We start from the raw sequence: 23,363 nt of genomic DNA, 5'->3' as shown, positions 1-23,363 counted from the left end.
CAATATCTACCTTTCATATTACTGAGGAGTGAATTGGAAACTTTGCCGGCATTTTCACTTCATACAAAGTTGATTTACACATTTATGGCAGGAAACATAAGTCACACTGCTGTAGTAATGGAATCTATGATGCACAGACTAGGGGTATTAGTTGTTGCTATGTTGTTCTGAGGAGCAGTCATTTTGGCTGTAATGACTACGTTTCAACTTGGACCCCCTACCATTAAACAGAAATGAGGCCCTAAACCACAATGTGAACAGAAGACATATTGTAAGGTCTCATGTAAACATGTTTAAATGTGTGACATCTTTATCAAGTTTATTTCTATCATACTAAAAATCATATTTTTCTTCTTATAAGCATGTGATAACCACCCACACACAATACCTCTCGGTTTAGGGATAAGATTTGTTCAGTGTCTGACGTACTTATCTTTCAAGGGATGCAAACCTTATACTGCAAGTCTTGGATCACTTCATTATTCTGAAAGTTTTTCCTTTACTAAAAAATGCAAGACACTGTGCGTCATAAGAGGACTTGAATGTTAGTTTCCTCTCAATAATACTAGGACAGAAATGGAAAGTGCTCTCATAGACACTTGTTTTTCTACCTTTTACAAATCTTGCCTACACAGCCAACTTCAAGCAAATTTTCCGCCTTTTACCACTGTGCTTAGGCAGTCTGAGTAATGAGGCTGCAGGTATCGGTTTCACACCAATCATTTATTACAGGGAAATCTTTATAAATGTCAAAACATGTCAAACATGAAGGCTGATAGATCTCATAATTCATAGAAATGATCTCTAGTTGAGGATAACGCTGAAACCTGAGACCTGAAACTTCATTGTACTGTACTTAAATGTTTAACACATCGTTAGAGAAATACATAACTGGCACAATAAATAGTTTTCAATCATGTATCTACACGTAAGACTGATTTGAGATATCTGTGTCATCATTCTGATTGATCATGTGACAATTCATTGAAGTATGGCAATCATGAGATCTACCTCCTTAATCTTACGGCTGTGAGGTTAGCTATTCACAAGATGAAATAACCAGAAATACAGGGCTGCCAACAATGGAAACTAGTTGAGAGTGAGACTCCCATAGGCCAATGCTATAATTTAGGAGTCAAAATGAGTGAGATCAATAGAAATGCATGCAAATGAAATAAAGTTTTAGAGTGAGAAAGGACCATAATGCTTGAGTCTCACGCTCAATGCGTGAGAGTTGGCAGCCCTGGAAATGTTCTTAAACTTTCATGAACAAATTTAATGCAGTAAAGGCTGTGTAGCCCCTTTAAACCTGAATGTGTTCATTAGGTATGCCCCATTGCCTACAGGTATAACTGATCCAGTGTCTGTCTGCTGTAGTGGATGGCTACACTACACTTGAGACAGCCAAGTTACTATTCTCCCCACACCACAGTATCTTGCTCTCCCCTGTAATTTATGTTTTAGAATGTAGCTCCTAATGCCATGCACGCTACGCATGCTGGCAAACATACCCGCGGCACATTCTGCATTTCCTGCTGAAAATCTCAGCGCTCCCGCTGGAATTCAATTTCACGGCAAACCGTGCGTGGGCCCCAAGTGGCAGTGTGTTGCTGCAGACACTTCTCACATACAAACACTGTAGTCTCCTGCTGAGAGGAAACCAGATGTGTGTGCCAGCTGTGTGTCTGATGTGGTCGATATTACTTACAAAGCCTCTGTGTGTTTTACTATCCTTTCTTAGCTACATACTATGGTACATCTTTGATGAAAAAAATATTGCTTCCCACTCTTAGAAGATATAAGCATACAAATAATGTAACCAAACAGGACATACATTCTCAGTCACAGTTCTCACAATCAATAGGACCTAGTATATCTCCTATATTCTGACTTCTCGAAATTTAGGTCAACAGCAACCTTAAATGTTCTGTGGCTACTCACACTCAATTCAAAAGTGCTCAGAATTGTGCAACTGTCACTGAACTTTGAGCACACAGATGCAACAAACAAACAAATAAACATACTCACATTGTGGGCCTAGTTCTAAATGGATATTTGCTCTAAAAATGTCACAGTATGCTCTGATCAATAGTAGATCTTGCCTACTGTGTGTCAACACTCTCTCGATACAAGAAATCAGTTACTGAAACGTAACAATCTCTTGATCAACCAATCTATCTCTGAGCTAGGATCACAGGTAAGATGTGTCACATGACATATGAATCCTTTCAAGGCCATGACATCATAATTCCATCTACAGAAACAAACTTAAGAGTTGGTAAAGGTGATGGGGTTCACCCCCTGTGTGCCCTCTGCACACACTCACTATACTTCACCCCTTCTCTTATCCCTCTCTGCTCAATACTATCACACTGCTCAGCTCTCATACACAAACACTGCCATAGCTCTAGCAGGGATTCATGGAAAACAATGACGCATCTAGAGCTGCAGCCAAATACCTGTAGCTTGAGCCAGCAATCCTAGAGAAGAAGGCTGGTTTGATCCACAACAGAGCACCCTGCTCTCCTCTGCACTGCCACTAGTCCAGGGAGAGTCAACGTGAGCATCTCTGCTTGTCTCAGTCTTCAGCAGCAGCTCAATAAATTCAGATTGGATTCCTCCTTTTCATCCACCTCCAATATACCCCCAGGGTTTTAATTGGTGGAAATGTCAAGAATTATGCTGGATTATAATTAGCCACACACACATTGTGGATGGAGCGGGAAGGAGGAAGGGAAAAAAATTGTCCTAGCAACAATAGGAAGCGGAAACATACAGTTATGGATTGCCTGCCAAGCAACCAGCCAGCGCTGTACGCTCAGCATGCATTACTGGCAGGGAATACACAGCTCCCATACACACGTACAATCTACACACACAATGAAGTGAGGCTGGGGAAGGGAACTTTAGCACATTGGGGGAAAGATCAAGGAGAGAGGGAGAGGGAGAGAGAAAATCTACAGATGGTCTGAAGATGAATATACACATGTATCACAAGTAGAAATGCACAATGTAAACAGACACATACATCAAGAAGAGAGAGAGAGAGAGAGAGAGGAAGATAGTGAGCCTTTTTATGTGAACATATGTACCAGTTGAATGCATCTTACATATCTATTTACAAATACTACCAGCATTTCCACCCATTGTGCTTCAGAACGTCCACTGTGTATTCTTAGAATAAGGGTACAAAAGAAAAAAAAAAACAACATCTGATCTTCGCACAGTGACCCTTGAAGTGACCCAGGCTATTTCTATAGATTGACTGGTCAGTGAAAGCAGTCAGGGATGTGCTAGTATCACTTGTAGTGACCACTGTTTTGAAGAGTCTACTGGCCATAGAGCTCTCATATAGCTAGAGATCTATCTTTATATAACACCTAAACATATCCTGGTCATTTGATTGGTTGTTTAAGATCGATCATTTGTTCTATTTTACTATGGCCCCATTTACCTTGCAAACTTGGATCAATGTACTTTTCTGAGAGCCATGGCACACTATGTACATGTACGTAAAACACTTGCATTCGCAGTGTGCATGCAATTAAGCATATTGATGGACAGCGCACTAGTGTATAGCGTGTGGCACTCTCTCGATCTCAGATCTCGCACATTCTCTCTTGTTTCTAAATTCATAAAACATCAAATGACAAAGATCTATTCTTAGGTGTTATATTAAACAAATAATCAACATTTTTCACTCGTGCAATGGACAAATTTTTCATTCAGTAAAAGATGAAATCACTGATCCATTAAACTCGGCTGCACCACGTTAACTGCATCATTTCATATTTCACCCCATGAAATATTCTGTCCATTGCACTCATAAACATTTATTATTTGGATACTAGTGTAGCATTCAGGTGGTATAACATGCTTCTGGGACTACATGTAACTCAAAGACAGTTCCTCTCTTTGGTCAACTTGACTTATTCTATCTACCACATGAATGATAAAAGTTCATTGAAATTGGACATAAAATAACAAAGTTATAGAATTTTCAAATTTTACATACTTTCTTGAAATAGCAACGGTTACTCCAAAATGAACATGAAAATTACACAAAGGGGTGATGCCAACAGTCTACAAGTCACCCACTGATTTGCTCACAAATCTTCACTAATTCTCTTTATATGAAATGAAAATCTTACTCTTAATTAATGGACTGTTTTAACAACCAAATGTGGTGAAAATATGTGTAACACTAAAATGCTATAACTTCTTAATTTAGGTGTCATTTTCATGAGACCTCTACTCCACTGTTTTATCATTTTCTTTATTTATCAAAGGCCATGTGGACATGGGTATTGCACTGCACTTTGATACATACTTATAGTTAGTGAGGATTCAAGCATCTAATTCAGTCTTCCAGACAAGACCCATCTTACTGCACATACACATATATATAAAGGTTTCTGTCATTTCTCCTTTCCAGGAGCCAAACTTGATAGTTTCTGTAGCACTTTCCTCTATTCTACTAAATCAAGAGGATTGACAAAACAGAATGAAGAAACTTTGCAGTCACAATTTTTGTAAGAATGATATATTTGCTAGTATTACTGACAAGAATATCAATGATAATAAACATTAGGCCTTTATCATTTTAACTATCATTGCTATTCTTGTTGTCGATAATATCAGTAATACAATCATATGAAGAACAAAGAAGGATAAAGTTAATACAACTGTAACAACTGCTGGAAACAGCCTAGCCTTCCTTTACCCCAATCTAACTGTAATCAAAAACTTAAGAGGACAGACATCTGAGAGATGATTCTTTTCAATGAAATGAAAGTAAAAAAATGTGGAGTGACCGTAAATTTGGCATTTAATGGAAGACATGATAAGGTGTATTATACTGTATGCTCATCCATATATAAACTGCATGCTTTTAGTGGTTAATTGGAGAAGGTCATGACACTCTGGCAATGAGTGCTACAGCCTTTTAGTGGCATGTGCCCCATCAGCTGTAACAGGCTCTAATGGTCTGATACTGATAAGAAGCCAATTAATACTGGCTACAATTAATGCTTGGCATTGTTGGTAATCATCTGAGCTTCAAAGGAGCCTCTATGGGTACTTTTGTCAACTCGCTTTTTCCAAGCAACTTTCAGGGCAATTCGGACAGATGATAAACGTAAAGCTGTTTTGATTTGGGGGTTAGAAATGCCTTTCTGAAATGCCAAAAAAAGTGCGATCTCAAACACATTTGAGCCAGAAATGCGTTTCTGTGAAGATGATAAATGCAAAAGCATTTTGATACATGTTTACAGGCTGGACCTACTCACGCCAACTACATGATCCCTGCTCCTCGAGTCAAACAGTGCAATGGAGGTGTGCAATGACAAGGCCTTCCTCTTGACTAGTGATAGAGATGACAAATGCAACAACTCAAAGAGAGGCAATCTGAAAGGCTTTTGCAAACATGTTTTAATAATGGGTATTGAAAATTGTTTCAAACATGGGAAAGATGATATCTAACGCAGCCTAAGACAGCATGCAAAACCAGGTAGAAGTTTTGAACTGAGGGATATATGGAGGGAGCAAGGGAGGGGTTTCTTGGAATGCACTCACCAGTAAACCTGTATGCATGATGTCACAATCTGTGCCTTTAGGGTGATGTACTCATCCAGATAATCTCAAAGATTTATTTCTTGACAAGAGACACACCTTCCTGGGACGTGTAATCTGCCTCCACATTAGTCTTAACACAGGATGGAGAGCTAGCTTCAGGTATTGCTACATGAGATGTATACTAGGGGTTTCTCTCAAGAATTAATTCAATATAGGGAAATTAGCATCCTCTATCTGTACTTTGATGGACAGTAATGGTAGCCTCTCTTCAAGACTTCCTGTTATCACATTTTCAAGTTTGACTTGTGAAGTCTACCAACACAAGAGCATATTAAATAACATCCTTGTATCTTCTGTGAAGTTTCACAATTGATGCCTGATTCATTTGTATCCACAAAAGGCAATTTTTTCCCCATCACATCTCTAGACTGTAGAAGGGATGTTTGCTACATACACGATAAAGATATTCTTCCTGGCAGCAATGAATAAAAAGGTATATTCACAAAGCAGGGAAGGCATCAATGGTGATGGAAATATTTTTCACGAGTGCATATTCTCCACGCGTTGCAGCAAACGACTAACTCCCAAGCATTACCAGGATGACTTGAAGACATGAACATAGAGGGCACAGGTCACACATTGACTTCGGTGATGCAGATATGATCCCCTATATGCTAAGCACGTACTCCAGCAAAATGACATTAAACATCCAGTCTTCTCATGGAGAATCTATTTTACCAGCAATGATTCCATGAAGAAACTAGACATCAAGTTTCATCTCAGTCTGTCTCTGAGCCAACATCTCAAACCATGACAGCATACACAAGAAATTCTCCATCTCTCTTCTTCATCTCCATCCATGGCTTGGTATCAAGTGATGCAAGCACTATTCCTGGAGGATGTTATTGCATTGCTAGGGGATGATGTAGGAGGATGCCATGTAACATTCCATTCCCCTGGAAGAGACCAACCCCACCCTACCCCCTTCTCATCCATTCATAGAGTTCTGCAGTATAAGAGATCGTATTCCTAGTTGATGACTGTATCAATCAACACTTGAGCAAACATGTGTGACATGTACGAATCTCATCTCCCACAGTCAAAGCTATATCTATCCCATTTCATCCTATTGGTGGCTGGAGGATGGGATACCAGTCTGGGAATGTCTTTATGAGACTGGCCGAGCCTTCTGAGGGTTGGTAGGAATACCAGATGTGATGAGGTCATCACCTTTATCTTCAACCCTCTCATCATGTGATGAGAAGAGATAGAGAGAGAAAGTTGTCTCTATAACATAGTAAAGGGGGGGGGGGACTTTCTCCAGTTTTTTTGGTATAGCTAGCACAAGGGTAGCAATTGCAAGGAGCAACTGCATATTAGTTTCCCCTAGGTGTAAGCTATGCTCAATCATTTCTTTTTTCTTAATGTGAAAGTGACATGACATCCTTACAGTGGTGACCATATAATAATCATTGGTATTTTCAGATGGTTACTATTACCTTTATTTTGGAAATTAAAAAAAAACTAAAACAGTACTCTTCTTGATTACCCCCCCCCCCCCAATCCGAGTGTGAAACAACCATAGATGTTCATTCACTTAGATTTTAAAAAGTCAGTAAGATATTACCACAATTTTATTCCTTTAAAGCACTCACTCATGTAAGATTATGAGTGGAATGAATGTACACTGTACACAAGGTTTATGCCCTTCTTGCTGTCATTCAAATACTAGTATCAAGGTACATGTATACAACTTGCACACCCAAACAACATGCGACAAGTCCAGACTTACTTCACAAGGAAGATTCAGTTTTGTGGTGATAAGATTGCAATTGAAAGCATTGTGGTTTTAATATTCTGTTGATTTCTATGGCCCATTAGACACTCCACTTATAATGGATGAAAGACACACATGTATTGCTTTATTAACAGTGAACTGAGTTACATTCGAAAACCAAGACTACCAAAGGCCTGCTAGAAAAGAATTGCCCACCAGCGAATATGTGCATCAAAGCATATCCTCATTAGTAATAATAATAATAATAATAATACAATACATTTATAAGGCGCACAGTTTACCAGAAAAATTAATATCTATACCAGAATAATACCAAAATACCAAAATACAAGTACAAACATACAAAAAAAAAATAGATACAGTGTATAATTACGGTAAATAATGAAAATCAAAATCAAAATCAAAATCAGTGTGCACCTCCATTAGTAATGTTCAACTCTAATTGAGGTTCTTCCGCTGTGTTTGTACTTTCATAGAGATCAGTGATAAAAGCTGTACACAATTCGTTATGGGGATTTTCTAATAAACCGGAGCTGGGCCAACCTTTCTATTGTGTGATATCCCTGTGCTACCTATCTATCAAACGATATAATCGATTATGAATTCCCTTACCACACAGGCTATCACAGACTTATAATGGAAATCAACTACACAATCAATTGCAACTCTTCATATAACAGGGCCCAGGTCTTTCAAATTCAACTGAGGTGTATTTGTCCCTGTTAATGTTGTAAGATTGTATCAGCCTTTTCAACCTAATGTATCTCCTACTCTACATGTATATTGTAATCCCATAGGATTATTACATGACTCTTCCAATTCCATAAAGTAAGGGATTTAAGGTGCAAATATGACTTCTGGTGTTTATACCTGTACGCATTCTCTCCATAGAATTGCAGCTGAACATTTTGTTTTTCCAATATCATTTCACATATATCTAAAATAGTATATTTGCTTGTTACTTTAAAATCATCTGTTCTTATTTCTTATGAAATTGCACTGTGCCCAAAACTGAAACACCTCTGTCAAAACAAGTTACAAATGAATCAAATGCATTATAAACAAAACTATCTGATGATAGATGACTTCATTTGACATAACAGCATCGACCACAAAATTGAGAATTTTCTGAAAGGTCTGAAAACATGTTTAGCCAGGATGATTAAATCCCTGCCGCATCCTGATGACAAATGATCATAATAATAAATGTCTCTTGGAAATAATCACACAATGGAAAAGAATATGAATACAGAAGCTATTCATGTCATGTTTTGTACAACTTATCAAGTACAGGAAATGAATGAATAAAATACCAACCCGCGAAGGTCAGCAACAACAATAAATATCACAGCCTCCACCACATTGTTTCTATCATGACAGTGTATGCCCCCCCCAAAAAAAAAAAAAAAAAAAAAAACCTAACAAAATTACAATCTAACTTTTGGCAAAAGTAACTTCAGAAACAGCAAATCAATCAAATTGGCAAAAAGGAATTTCAGGGTATGAAGCTACAACTTCTTATTTACATCTTACAGAAAACCCAACCTGATTTGCATCAGTGGTCACAGAGAAATAGGGTCTTTGTATCTAGAGCATGTCAGAAGTCCCTTCATTCCAAGTTTTGTAATGAGATGTGCTGTCCATTGTGTTTACGCCTTAAAACTGTGAAGTTGTCAATTGTGTTCTTGCACAAAAATATCTTCTTTGAAAAAGTGACTGTTTCTTTTCATTTGCAACTAATACTTCCTAAAATTAGAAATGAAATATATAAAAAGGAAGCAGATTTCTGAGTTTAGCAAACATTGGTAGGGTGTGAAAATGAATGAATAAAGAAAGATATCACATTATTAACTCTTGAAAGATTGTTATCTTTTTCTTTCTTTTTTCATCAAGATGATTATTAACAATAATATTACATATTTACACATTTACTTATCTACATGTTGGTATACAACATTATGCAAAGAATTTGAATTCATTAGTTAATTGCCCTGTCAGTTGTGAGCAAAAGATTTTCATTCATATGGATGCCAAAAGTATCCAAATACTTAACTTGGAAGAAACAGACCCATGACACGGTTTACAAAGATCCACATTTCTCTGTGATCACTGACCTAAATTGAATGGACTCTTCTGCAAGATGTAGGTAATAAGTTGGAGGTTCATGTCCTGAAACAGCATTTAGATTGTTTATTTTGAAAGTTATCAATGCAAAAAGTTCAATTGTATTCTTGTTTTTTGACAAGCAGTGTGTATGTGTGTGTGTGTGTGTGTGTGTGTGCGTGTGCGCTGTATAAAACTATTTGAAGGTGTAAGCTTAAAAAGAAAAGGAGAGAATATAGAAAAAGGCTTTCTGGTTTAGAAGTATCACAGTTTGAGTCTATTTAGTCTTAGTTCAAGGTATAATGCAATTCCAGGCTCATGACTAATACAGTGTGTACATCAAATGTTGATATCAAATCATGTCGAGTTATAACGATTTTCCAAGTTGAACTTGTTACTTTCTAAAGTTGAATTGTGGTATTCATTCCAAAGAAAGAAGTTACACATGTGTTTTATAATTGGCCTTTTCCCATCATACCACTTTTGATGCCCATATTCAGAATATCTGGGTGGGAAGAAACTATCCATGGGACAAAGGGAAGTGACATTCCTCTTGCTTGTTTGACAAACTGTGCACTATGTCATCATTGTTTGATCAAACAAACAAACAGACAAACAAACAGACAGACAGACAAACCAACATACGTAACAACCACAAAGATTACAAAGCAGAACAATACCTTATGAATGCTTGTGTCCATAGTATTTCATACTTAATGTTGTTTTGTCTTGTAGATGGCATAGAGAGCCATTTTAAAATTCTGCCTACAGAGGGCTCACTGCCCTTATGTCTACATCAGTAATCAAGGAGACTATTGCTTACTCCTACGTACAACTTCTATCCACAAGCATGATCCCAATCTCTCTTTCCTCCCACTCCTCATCCTCTGATTGCCACTCCCTTTCTCTCCATTGACAGTCTTTGAAACTTTTTCACGTGCATGAAACTTTCACAAATTGGGGGGGGGGGGTTTGCAAGGAGCCAAGATTCACAGAAGTAAAATGCACGCAAAAGGTTTGTCTACACAATGCATCGAATTGCCCGTGGGAAAAGCTTCATGCCACAAATTTAGTTTCATGACTCACATTTGGCATCCACATCAACTAGCCAACAGAGGGCTCACTGATAATTTAATCCAGGTCAACAATTGAGGCACACCACGGATTTCTCTTTCTATTGAGTGTATCTCAAAAGCTCCATGGGGGCACACACACACACTCTCTCTCTCTCTCTTGTTTTCTTTGCTCAGTTTTCAAAACATTTTTGTTTTGCTTTGTGTTCCTGAGGATTAGACAGAAAATTTCTGACAATATTTGAGAATCTATTCTCAGAGAAGTTGCTATGGCAAAGACAATGACAGAAAAGTATCATATCATTGAAAGTGCATGAAATTCAATAAATCATCCAGCATGGGTCCCTTGGTACTTCAAAACATCTTCATCAAATGACCGGCATCAAGTCAGTACTCCTAATATTGCTATGGCATAGAAGACAATGAGAACTATTTTTGAATCTACAAACGGACTGTGATCATTCTATCATGTATTACACAGCTTTTCATTGAAAATCAGTTATACTTCAGATTTTTTTTAAGAATGTCATTTGCTGTAATTGCTGCAAAAATGTAGTAAAGAGACATTTTTTGGGGTGAATATTGTAAGACTTTGCGACAGATTATGCACTGAAATTTTAAGTAGTAATGTCTTTTGAAAACAAGTGTCCAGTTTCTTTCGGAAAGTTGTCTTTATTTTGTTACTTTTATTGAAAATGCCACATCTTGAAGGGAAAACAATCCCTCCTGACTCCATGCATGCCATCTCCAAAGAGATAAGCTTCATGTATAATGTAAGAAGACCTCATGAATACAAAGGCAAAGAAAGACATGAAAATGATGAGGAACATAAACTCACCCTTATCTCCAGTACACCCTCCTCTGGATCAAGGCTACTGAGGATATCTGCTGAGACATCATGATAGACAGGACTCTTCATCCTTGATGGTGATGGTGGTGGTGGTGGCATCTTGGGCAAAGCAGGAGGAGACACAACCTCATCATCACTGTCCCTGTCATTAAGAGTCTCCTCTTCATCATCATCATCATCATCATCATCCTCGATGTCAGCATCACTTACAAATATTGGGGTTGTAGGTTTGGCCAAGGTGGTTCTTGGTGAGCGGGTGACCAGCGGAGGCCTGGTACTTGGCACTGGTGGCTTCACAGAAGTCTGCACAGTATGGCCAGAGGTGTTGGAGGACAGTTTCAGAGGTAGAGAGTCTGGCTTACTGAGGAGGGTACTTTTCACTGGTGCTTCCGGTTTATGAGGACTTGAAGAAGGTATTGAAGGAGCATTTTTGTCATCCTTACTCTTGCCTGAAGATGCTCCTGATGTCTTGGGCATGGATACAGAACTTGCTTTTTGAGGTATGATGACATCTTCACCTGGGTCTTTAGTCTTGCCTTGCTTTGAAATATCTGACTTGGAGCCTGGGACAATGTTTAGAGCATCATCACCCTCAAACGATACTCTTTTACTGATCTTTGACACTGTTTTATCCATTGGGTTCCTGCGTGTTAGCACAGGTTTGGTTGGCAATTTAGGCTTTGACATACTCTCTTTCACATTGCTATTGATGTCCGCCTTCTCTTGACTGGCAGCACCAGAGCTTGTAATAGGCTGCGTGCCTGAGTTTTCCTTTCTTGACGCAGCAGACTTCAGCTCTTCTCTGAGTCTTGAAAGTGATGTTGACATGGCTGCCCGGCTAGTAGTGTTATACTGTCCAGTGGTCTTCTTTGGGCTAGTTTCCAAACTTGACTTTAGGTCAGCTGTTGTTCTGCTCACATTTGGCGAAACCAGCCCAGTTGGTTTCTGATCATTTGTGGCTCCTTTTTCCTTCCCCGTTTCCCACGAGAACTTTTTAGCCACTAATTTTGACCTGAGCTCACTTCCAGCAGAGGTTGTATTGTTGGCTGCTCCTGGGGCAGCTTTGGTAGAAAGAAGCATTGGTGCTGTCTTGGTGCTAGACAACAAAGGAATACCAAATTTTGATGTGCTAGCAGGTGCCGCTGCACCTACTGGTGAGGTAGAAGCTGAGAGTTTCTTTGGGACCGACAGACCTTTCAGTCTTTGAGAAGAAGAGGATACTGTATTCATAGTATCCAGAATCGATGGTTTCATTGTAGGGCTTGGTTTTAATGGAGGGGCTGCGCTCCTTGTTCGTCCAGTACTTTCCACACTACCAAGTCCCAGAACCTTGGTCTTTTGTACATTAACACTTTTTTCATTCAGTGAAGCTGGTCCTTCAGACTTTGCAGGCATAAAAACATCATCCCCACTTCCTTCTGATTCAGTGGTCATTGAACATGCATAAGAGGCTTGATCCTGGCCTTCTGTACTTGGATCCTCACTGCCATCCAGCTCATTGTCTGATCCATCATTGAAGGAGTCTGTATTAGCATACTTGGACCGGCTTGTCTTCCTAAGACTGACTGATGGTTCATCTGAGGGCGAAGTCTCAGTGTTCTCCTTGTCTGATTTAACTTTACCCTCCTTCAGCTGCATGTCAATGTCATCAAATGTCACCTTATCTGGTTGAAGTAACCTTTTGCTGTGAGGTTTCTCAGCAGCAGGTGGAATCCTTGATTCCTCCCTCACTGATGAGTCTTTGGCCTTACTGGAGTCTGTTTTGTTTGGCTTTTGAACAAATCTTTCCAAATCAGCTTTTTTGACTGGCTCTACCCTGCTGCGAGGAGCATGGATGGGTGAGGGGGTTCTCTGTGGTGTGGGTGGTGGTGATGAGGCAGTAGACGACGATGAAGATGATGTCCTTCTCTTAATGACTTCCCCAAACATTGCTCCTCTCTTGGCCACAATATCATCATCACCATCTGATTTGTCTCGTGAGCCCCACCTAGACAAACCTAATTTTGGACTTCCGAGCTTTGGACTAGTACGTGGTGATGTGAATACATCATCGTTATTCTTCTTTGGAGTAGATTTCAATTTCACATCTTTGAAAAACGTAGGTTGAGGCTTGCTCTGAGTCTGGGATGACAAGGACGCAAGGGACATTTTTGCTGTTGGAGAAACTGGTGATACTGGAGGACTTTGTGATTTGGAAGACAGATTCAGCTTGGTCAAATTTGGCTTTTTGGGGAGGGATGGCTTTCCACCTGAAACTGAGTTGCCTGCACCAGCTGTAACAGATGAATCTGTACTGACTGTCAGACTTTTCAGCTTTTCAACAGCTGGAATCAATGTTTTGTCTATGCTATCTTTAGTTGAAATGTCAGCATTATTTTGGGATGATGAACTTGGACAATTTGGAATCTGTTCAGGAAATTCATCTCCATCTGGAGGTAGCCTCGGGGACATTGGGGTTTCATCACTGGCTACAGAATCAGTGTGTTCTCCATTGCTCCTTGGACTGTCACTTGCTTCGGACCCTGAATAACCCTGACCCTGGAAAGCTTGTTCACTGGATGTGACTGAAGAGGTGACCTCCTTGACAGTCTCTGGCTGCATCCTAGATGACATCACCACTGATGCTGAAAGCTTCCTTTGCCCATTCTCCGTCTCATCTGCACTGGAATCATCAGAAGTAAAGGAGAGTGCTTCAGCTTTTATCAGTTTCTTCTGACCAGACAGATTTTGGCTAATTTTACTCCTAGCTACAACTGGAGACACAACTTTGATGACAGTTCCCTTTCTATGATCCCAGTTAGGTTGGCAATCCATATTGTCCCTGCTCCCTGTATCTCTGCTTGGGCTTGGTGTCTCTTCCTCTGTGTCACTGACACAAGCCATGTCAGGACAGTCATCACCCTCCTCATCGCTGTCAAGTTCTGGCAGTTGAGACTGGGAAGGCTCAATGAATGAGTCATCTCTGAATCCAGTAGGTGGTCTCATCACCGGCATATCCATCTTGGAGTCGTTGCTGACGTTAAACTCTGCATGACTAGCCTCAGAACCAAGACAGACAACCTCAGAAGATGTGTCCTGCAGAGCATCATTCATAGCAGATGCAAAGATATCGTCTACAGTGGAAGCCAGAGGATTTGAAGAATCAGTGGTTGACTTTGTTTCATTTAGATGTTCCATGCTAGAAGCAAGACTAGACATGGCACGAATGTCTGCTCCAAACTCCTCATGCTCTTTCCCACCTTTAGGGCTGTCAGGTTTTGGAAGATTTGGTTTCACCTGCAAAGCCTCCTGCTTAGAAGATGATGTCTCATTTTGCTTTGGAATCACTGATGTAGATGAGTTGATATCAGAGGACTTATTGCCATTTGTTTGCTCTTTGTGTGTCTTTGATTGATGGGCACTGGAATTAGCTTTTGATACCCATCTAGATGCTGTTTCAGGCTTGGTGGGAAGTTTTGGTTTTGTTTGCACAGATGGTAGTGGGGAAGCATCTTTGCTTGCTGCTTCAAACATATTTCTTCTCTGCTTGAAAACGTCTTTGTCGACCCTTGAAGACCTGAATCTGCGGGAAACAGGAGTCAAATGAGCCTTGTCTCTCTTGACCACAGAGACTGCTGGAGTGGTTAACTGATCAGGTGAGCTCCTAGGGCTGCTCTCAGCTGATGATGGTGAAGAAGATGATGAATCACTAGGGTATGACTTTGGAGAGGTGGTCTTCAAGGTAGGTGGGCTTGTAGACAAAACTGGAGCTGTGACTTTAGAAACAATATTTTCACTCTTTGGCTTTGATGATGAGATCACAGGTGATGACTTTACTATCCCTTTTGCTTCATTTACAAAAGGATCTCTGTCAGCCTTTTTCACAGTTTGTTCTACTTTGGAATCCTTTTTCAGGCTGATTGATTCAGATTTTGGCAAGATTTCTGACTTGTTTGGCAACTCGGATTCTTCGGTTTCCATGTAACCATCATCTGATGCTATCAAGTCATCAATATCTGTAACAGGAGGATCGTTTGCCTCAAGGCCTTCATCAACAGTATCCTTAGATCCAAAATTCTCACTTGGTGTCTGATACAAGCTATCATCAAGATCCACTTTCAATGACTTCATGTACTTAAGATTAGTTGTGATTGGTGTCTCTTGAGGTGTGTAGTAAACAGACTTCTGGGTATCCCCCTCCCTTGCATCAATATCTTCTCCTTCTTGTTCACTCAGTGGTTCCGTTTCCAACATCAGCAAGTCCTCCAAGTCCTCTTCATTTTCATCAGTGAGATCGAGAGAGAATGAGACTGTTGGGGAACTATCTCTGGACAATGTGTCATCAGCCATGGCAGGAGTACGAGGACTTGGGCTCCTACTGCTGAATCTTAAGTGTGATTTGTGCTTTTTGGAATTTGGAGAGAGATGTGAAGCTGGGAGACTTTTGACATCACTCACAAAGTTCACCTTAATGTTCTCCTTTTTGTTTAAAGCATCAACATTTTGCTTTCCTTCTACTTTTTGCCAGATTTCCTCACTTTTATCACTCCAAGTATGCCCATTTTTATCATTGATCTGCAAGCTGGCACTTCTAGGACTGAGATAGACTCCGAGAACTGAATCCATGTTTGTATTCTCTATCCTCTTCCAGATGTCCTCTTCCCCCCATTTTGTCTCCTCATAGCTGGATCTTCCACTGGAGTTGGACTCAGACACCGGTGAGTTTTGTCCCATGGAATCGTCATCCTCAGACTCTTCCTCTGCTCTGGCAACTACAACTTTCACTTTCAGGGGCAGATTGGACAGGATTTGGACAGTGTCTAGATAAGGCCTATTGTTGAGGATCTGGTTGGAGACAGCCAATATCTCATCTCCTGCTGCCAACCCACCAGACCCTCCCGTAGCTCTCTCTGCAACCCCACCCTCATGGACACTCTTGATCTGCACATTTTGTGTCACACTATCCTCACACTGTGTGCGTTGGATGTTCAGCCTCATTCCAAGCTTCTCCCCAAACTGCCTCTCTATGGTCAGCACCTCCACACGCCTCCCACCAGCATAATGTTTGAGGGCAGCTAACTCCTCCTGTGTGAAGGTCTCCTGCAGCCCCATGAGTTCACTAGACACCTTCTGTTGTTCTGCCCATGGCATGGAGTCATTGTCTAATGTCTGTGTGCTGACAAATGCTTCAAATTCTGCAGCCAGCTCTGAGCCCACTCTACCAAGTCTCTTGTGCTCTGTTCTGGCTACTCTCATGACAGGATTCTGGGACTCTGATGGATCTTTGTCATCATCATTGCCATGACTGTATCCATTCACCTTCTCCACCCCCAAACCATTCTCATCGCTGTTGTTCTCTTGTTCCTGATCCTGGGTGGCAAACACATCATCAGAACTGGTTGCAGACATGGTTCTCTCAACTTCTGCCTCAACGATTGGACTGGACTGGTCCATAGTCAGCTCTTCTCTCTGCAATCATGGGACAAAAGGTAAAACAAATTGGTTTATAATCAAATCACTTGGGTTATTGTCACTCTTGGTCATAAAGGTGGATAAGGAGCAGGAAACAAAATAATTTCACACAGAATAACATCTTTGTTAATATCACTTTGACATTCTTGTGCAGATCACTGATTACGTCTGATGACTACTCAATACTGTAAAGATAATATGATTCCAAATGACACTGCTGTAATTCTATTTGGTTCAGAAAAAGATTTGTTTTTACATGAGACACTGAAAAGATAACTTCAAAAATTCAAATTGCTCTATGAGCTTATCTCTAAAAACTTTAAAACCATGTCACTCTATAATTTGAAGGCAAAATGAACAATACTATTACAAATTCTATCTCAGTATTTCAAATTTCAGATAAAAAAAAAAAGGAAAAATGTCCTGACATATTTCTAATAATGACCCCCTCGAGGATGGTAGTTAAACAAAACAGATATCATTTTCAGCATCGCTGCCAGTAGTAATAAGGAGTAGAAGACCAAGCATATCATTAAAATGAAATAAGTGGTCATTTTGACAATATCCATTGAGTTCAGATAAAGTACAATGCAATGCTTCAGCAAGGATACCAGAGAGAGAGAGATAGCATATGTTCCTAAACCAATTACCAAATGCAGCAGATATGATATGAAAAGACAGGAAATGCTAAAGCAACTCAGTAAATTAGAACATTAACAATTTATTGCTTTATGAACACTGAGTTAGCATCAAGATACAATGTATGACATACACTTCAAGCAGAGTGACAGATTTTTCTTTAAATTATAGAACTGTGGAGCTACAAATCTGTATGATAGAGGGAATGAACAGGACGAATTCTTGATTGTGCAAAATAAGGATGAGCACATGTATTACAGGGGCTGCAGTGAACACATGATCAAAGGAAATTATATTTTGATCTAAGAGAAAATATATTTACTTTGAAACGATGATGTGAATACAAGAAGGTTTAATAGTGTGAAATAATCAAATAGAAGTATTGAAAAATGAAACAGAAATGAGATTCTGTACAATATAGAATAGAAGATAAACTGTAAGATCTACCAAAACAACCTTTGCTAATCTTGAGCAAGATGGTCTTATCACCTGAGTACAATGTATTTGATTTACTTTATACAATAGACATGTAGGCAAAACTTCATAGCATTGGCTATAAATAGAAAAAAATATTGAAAAGAGAAGGATTACAGTAATACTCTTGATAATCAACTTTTAAAAATCTTGCACCTTACGTATATTTAAAAGATACTGACATCTAACAAAATTATTTGAAAAAATTTTCGGGAGGAAATTCTCTTTTTGGAAATCTTTATACACATAACAGGAAACTTAAATGGTCTTGTAACATATGTATATATATCTCTAAAGGGAACTGCTAGGAAAATTAAGGGCAGATATCAAGCTCCAAAAACAGCCTACAGTAGTCAAAATGTCAAGGCTAATCACTTGTGTAAACTATCTGGAACATCCTTTGTACATCATTCTATGCCCTTGCAAGTACATACCACAGATTGGGCATATAAAAATTTTGTCAAAATAGTCGCTAATCTTTCAACATATAGTAAATTATATCACTCATCATCCCTTTATCGCTTTTGAATCAAAGAAGTGATCATTCAAGGAACTCTATCTCGATGTTGTTAAAAATACTCGGGGTTACCACTAAATGATTTTCTCTTTGGTGTTCTTGTTTTTTTCTTTACAAAAGATTCTGATAAAATGATAGAAAACATTATTACAGTTTGTTTAATAGAATCTGCATAAATAAAAGAAGTTCACTGAAGAGAAGGACTACCAGATGAAGTGACAAACACAAAGTCAAGCATAGTGAAATGCTGAATGCATATTTAATGGACTTTAAGAAAGGTTGGCAGACCTTTGTGGTTACGGTGGGATCATATCAGGTCTTCTGACCCAAATTGGCCTAAAAACAGTCAGCGTGACATCATAACTGTCATCCAAGTTTTCATGTCTCTTCACAACCTAATCACCAGCGCATGTTGTCATGTGCGTCCTATTTTCTGGTTCCTGCGTGGAGCCAGAGCAATTGAATTATCACCAACACACAGCCTTCATCTACCCTCAAGCAGCCCCCCCCCCCCCCCCAGCTCAAAATTACTCCCTCCATTTGCTCTTGAAAGTCTTTAATGATGATTGAATACATGTAGCATGAACAAAGTTCTAATCAAAAGAATATTTCCTGCTTCCATATTTCCCGTTTATAATTGATGTACAGTGACAACATAGTGTGGTCAATTGAACTCTGGATACTTGACCCACTGAAGATAGTCCCTAGTATACTTGGGCAGATGTCTGTGTGAAACGTGTGTTATAGAAAATTCATTTTGTTCTCAATGGGTTAACACACAACATTACGATCAATATTTAGCTGTGTGACAACTGCAATTCAGGCAATGTTAGAATCACATTGATGATTATCCTTGATACTAGATAGAAGGAAAAGATCTCTTGGTCCAATGAGAACTAGTGTAGCTGAAGAACGAATATTTTGTAGAGGTATTTCTGGCAAGCCCTTTTCAACTGACGCGGTCTATCAACCCTTAAGTGCCCTCTGACTTTTTTTTTAATACAGCACAAAGGTACTAACCCTCTTACCACATCAATTTAGAGACTTTGGATGAATGACAGTAGCTACTGTACACCAAGAGACTCATTCATAGGATATACAAATATAACTGGGTCTCTGGGAGATTACCTACACAATGGAATCAGCCACACATACAATCAAAATTCAATATATACAAACACAGTGACTGTATGTCAATTGCCAATGGAAAATGAATATGGCATTCCACAGTGTGCTAGTAAGATAAATGTGGCTGTCAAGCAGAAGTGAAAGAGAATAATGTGGCAGACTAAGAGGTAATGACTGCATTGGATCAGGCTCTTATTGAAACCCTCTACTCAAAGTTCCTTTTCTGTTTTATCTTTTGGCTTGTCAACAACCATTCACAAAACAATCTGTATCCTGCAGAACACTTGATATATCTGATGTAGAGATTCAAGAAGTAAAGAAAAAGTATGCAGAGAATAACAGCACTGAAATTTTTGAAGTGCTGACACACATTTACGTGTAGAAAAGACAGCAGAAATTTGAACATTCAACACTTAAATCTATCTGTTTCAGTGAAATGAAGATAAAGATAGGAGTTCAGCATAGTAGAAGTAAAGCTTGGCAAAAATCAACATGGATTGTAGGTGGAGAGATGAGAAAGCTGCGACATTGAAAAGCTCTGATGAGACATACCCACGTAGCCCAGGACACTCGTTTGACAGACTAATCATGTGACATGTTTTTGGTGAGAAGAAATGTTAATGAATGCATTCCAAAGAAATGAAACACCGCACATCTTGTAGCTTTCACAAACTGGCAACGTACGGCAAGCTTTGATATCTTATCAAAGGTTTACAATGTACTCAATCTAGAATCTAGTAATGATTACTGAAGAGGAATCTTGTGTGCAATGAATGGGATTTTAGTTAGAATAACAGCTCAACTAATGATTTATTAGTACAGTCAAACTGGACCTCATAAAAGTCAGGAAATTGGCTAAGTCAAAGAAAAATTCTACCCCAAACAGATATAAACATGTTTTAATTTCAAGGTGTAAGTCAAAATTCACAGCAGTCGAATGATATTCTCTGGTCTCTTTGGATTCAACTTGGGCAAGGTTGACTGTATTTCAAAACACACTAAAATCGATAATAAATGGAGTCATGTTTGCTTTGAACAATGATGATGATGATAATTAGGGCTAAGCAAAATAGAGTGTGAAATGGAGAAAAGGATTTAAAGACACAAATGATGACAGTGATATGAGTGACAGGGTTAATGGTTAGTAATGCATTCTGCATCTTGGTCATTAGGATGTTTATATACAGTATTACAACTTGACAATGAATGAACGTAAGATTCATATAAGTCCATCAGTATCTATGGAGACCAAGGTATTAGACTCCTTTTGTTCTGATAAGGCCTGCTTGACTAGTTCTATTATGATATCACATCACACTCCACGACAATTTAACAGAAGGAATGTCCACATGATAATCCAATACTGTATGCAGGGTATATTTTATGGTGTTTTTACTTTATATAGCCACAGTCCAACTCAGGAATAATATTTCCTCTTGTTAAAAGAGTGCACTGTATATCATCTCTACTTAAAGAGATTGCTAATATTTCTCCTATCCAAAGAATAATACTTCTTTCGAATTCCGTTAATGTGGTTCTCGAAATCAACTACTCGCAAAATTGTTGCAACAGTCCCAATGTGCAATATATCACACTCATGAAATATATGGCATATGTGACACATAATGCTACAGTGATGTGTTGCTATGATTCACAAGTTCAAGATAATTGCCTACATTTTTTTTAAGGTACAACTTACACAGTAAGTAACTTTGTCTAGGTTACTGCCATCTCTGTGACTTCTTTCCAAAACATACGCGGTTGGGCTTTGCCACAAACACAATCTTTCTAAACAATGCCATAAAACATAAAAAACCTGATGCTGCAACACAAACTATTCCAGCATTACATACCTTGTTTCCTTTCTTCATGTCAATACTAGTGCACTGTGGATCTGGCATGGAAAACTCTGTGGACCAAGACATGAAGAAGGAAAGACATGGGTAAACACACTGTTAATACCACATGTATCTACCTCACATAAGCCATGACATGACTAAAACTTGTTTTGGAACACTTGTACATGATAAAGAGACACGAAGAAAACTTACCATCCAGAACATGATGAAATGATGAGAAGATGGCACGTTAGATTCACTCTCTACTTTCAAACATTCAACTTTTATCACAGTTTTCTAGAGAGAAAAAAACAAAAAATAAATAAAGAAGCTCGAACACCGCCCCCTATGTTTTCTTGCCATTGAAGCAAGTATTCCACGGAAGATCACCTGGAACTTTTCCTGCTAGATACGGCACTCGACATCCTACCCATAATACCTTCCAAGTACGGGGCTATTTTGAGGCAATGACCTTTAATGCGTCAAAGCCTGCTGAGAGATAATTGTTACAAACTCAAATTATGGCATTATAACCCCATGTGCTGAGCTACACCGACACAGTAAGTACCTCATCCAAGCAACAACATGATAGAAATAAATGAAAATATTTTGGGTGCATGTTTTTCCTGCAGGTAGTACTGTCTTTGAATCTTTTCATTATTGCATTCTTTTTTTCAGCAGATAATTTGAGGTAAAACATTCAAGTCAGGAACCACTGGGGAGTGACAGTAAGAACTTTGAATCACAAATGTTCTTTAACATTCATGTCATTTGGATCCCCCAGTTCATAATTTAAAAAAGAAGAGCTTATTTTTCAAATCCCTGATTTATGTACCAGCAATAAAACAACCCTTCTACACGTATATAATCATGTCCCTATTGTAAAGTGTCGATGTCAACCACTCACATACTCTTGCATTTCTCATGATACATTACATGTTAAAACCCAATCACCTTTTGGAAAGATAATTTGAATTGTCATCAGTTTACATCCATCCCAAATTAACATCTTTTCATCAGTCTTATGAAGGTATGATTTACTGTGACCAGTGTTTTATCAATTTCTGTCTTTACCCCAATATACATGTGAGTCCCTGCTTTTTCAATTTAGATATTTTTAACAGCAATCATAACTGAAACCACCTCTGTCTAGTACGTCTATTCTCTTCTGTCAAATCCTTGTGAAAGCCTTCACATCTACAGTGTAAGTTGAATATAAGGGTGAGATAGACAGTGACTGATATACTTCTGATGATGTAGCATTACTCCTGCCAATTCTAACCTGACCGAGAAAGATTGTCCTTCAGTTTGCTTATATACCCTTCTGGAAAGGAGATTTTAGTTTCTAGCCAGGACCTCTTTTCAGTGACATGCAAACAGCAACCCACATTTGCTGACAAAGCAAGGTCCCCAGAAAGTAACAACAACAACAACAACAACAACAACAAAAGCCCTTGTGTGTAGCTACAATTAAAACATCAGGGAAGTATAGCTAAATTCATGATAATAAGCACAAATATCATTTGAGCTAAACTGCCTTCCTGTGCAATCTATTTTATATCATTACTGAACCCACGTTTAAATTAAATATTGATGAAGAGGAGAAGTGGGATTTCTACACAGTATTCAATCAATTGACACAGAGTCAATTCAAGCCATATTGGCTGTTTATCTTATAACTGTTGCATTTGACAACATCTCCAAACATACCCTGACAAAACTGGTATAATTTCTTTGTCCCTGCATATGCAAAGGGTCATACACATCTCTTTCTCCTCTGTTAGTTGTATTCTAAAGTACATGGTACTGGATTTTCACAGTGTTTGATGATCTACATTGTAGATATACTGGGACTTTGTGTTGTATTTTATAGAGACATGAATCAGAAGGTGAAATATAAATCATTAATTTAAATAAG

At 38.8% G+C, this 23,363-nt stretch overlaps 1 protein-coding gene across 1 annotated transcript in view; it reads right to left on the bottom strand.

Moving 5' to 3' along the window:
* LOC139721357 (uncharacterized) overlaps window positions 1-23,363 on the bottom strand; it is a 176,580-nt gene that overhangs the window by 30,628 nt on the left and 122,589 nt on the right. Inside the window, exons 16-18 of the mRNA XM_071632674.1 lie at window positions 21,461-21,516; window positions 13,178-16,846; window positions 11,387-13,030 (exon numbers count right to left, since the gene is read on the bottom strand). Of these exons, the coding sequence (XP_071488775.1) occupies window positions 11,387-13,030; window positions 13,178-16,846; window positions 21,461-21,516 (5,369 nt within the window). The remainder of the gene's footprint in view (window positions 1-11,386; window positions 13,031-13,177; window positions 16,847-21,460; window positions 21,517-23,363) is intronic.

The sequence above is a fragment of the Diadema antillarum genome, unplaced genomic scaffold, assembly GCF_040938485.1.
Source record: "Diadema antillarum isolate AM-2024a unplaced genomic scaffold, OU_Dant_1.0 scf00000141, whole genome shotgun sequence".
Classification (NCBI taxonomy): domain Eukaryota; kingdom Metazoa; phylum Echinodermata; class Echinoidea; order Diadematoida; family Diadematidae; genus Diadema; species Diadema antillarum.
The sequence above is the reverse complement of the archived record's forward strand: the minus strand, read 5'-3'. Positions and strand labels throughout refer to the sequence as shown.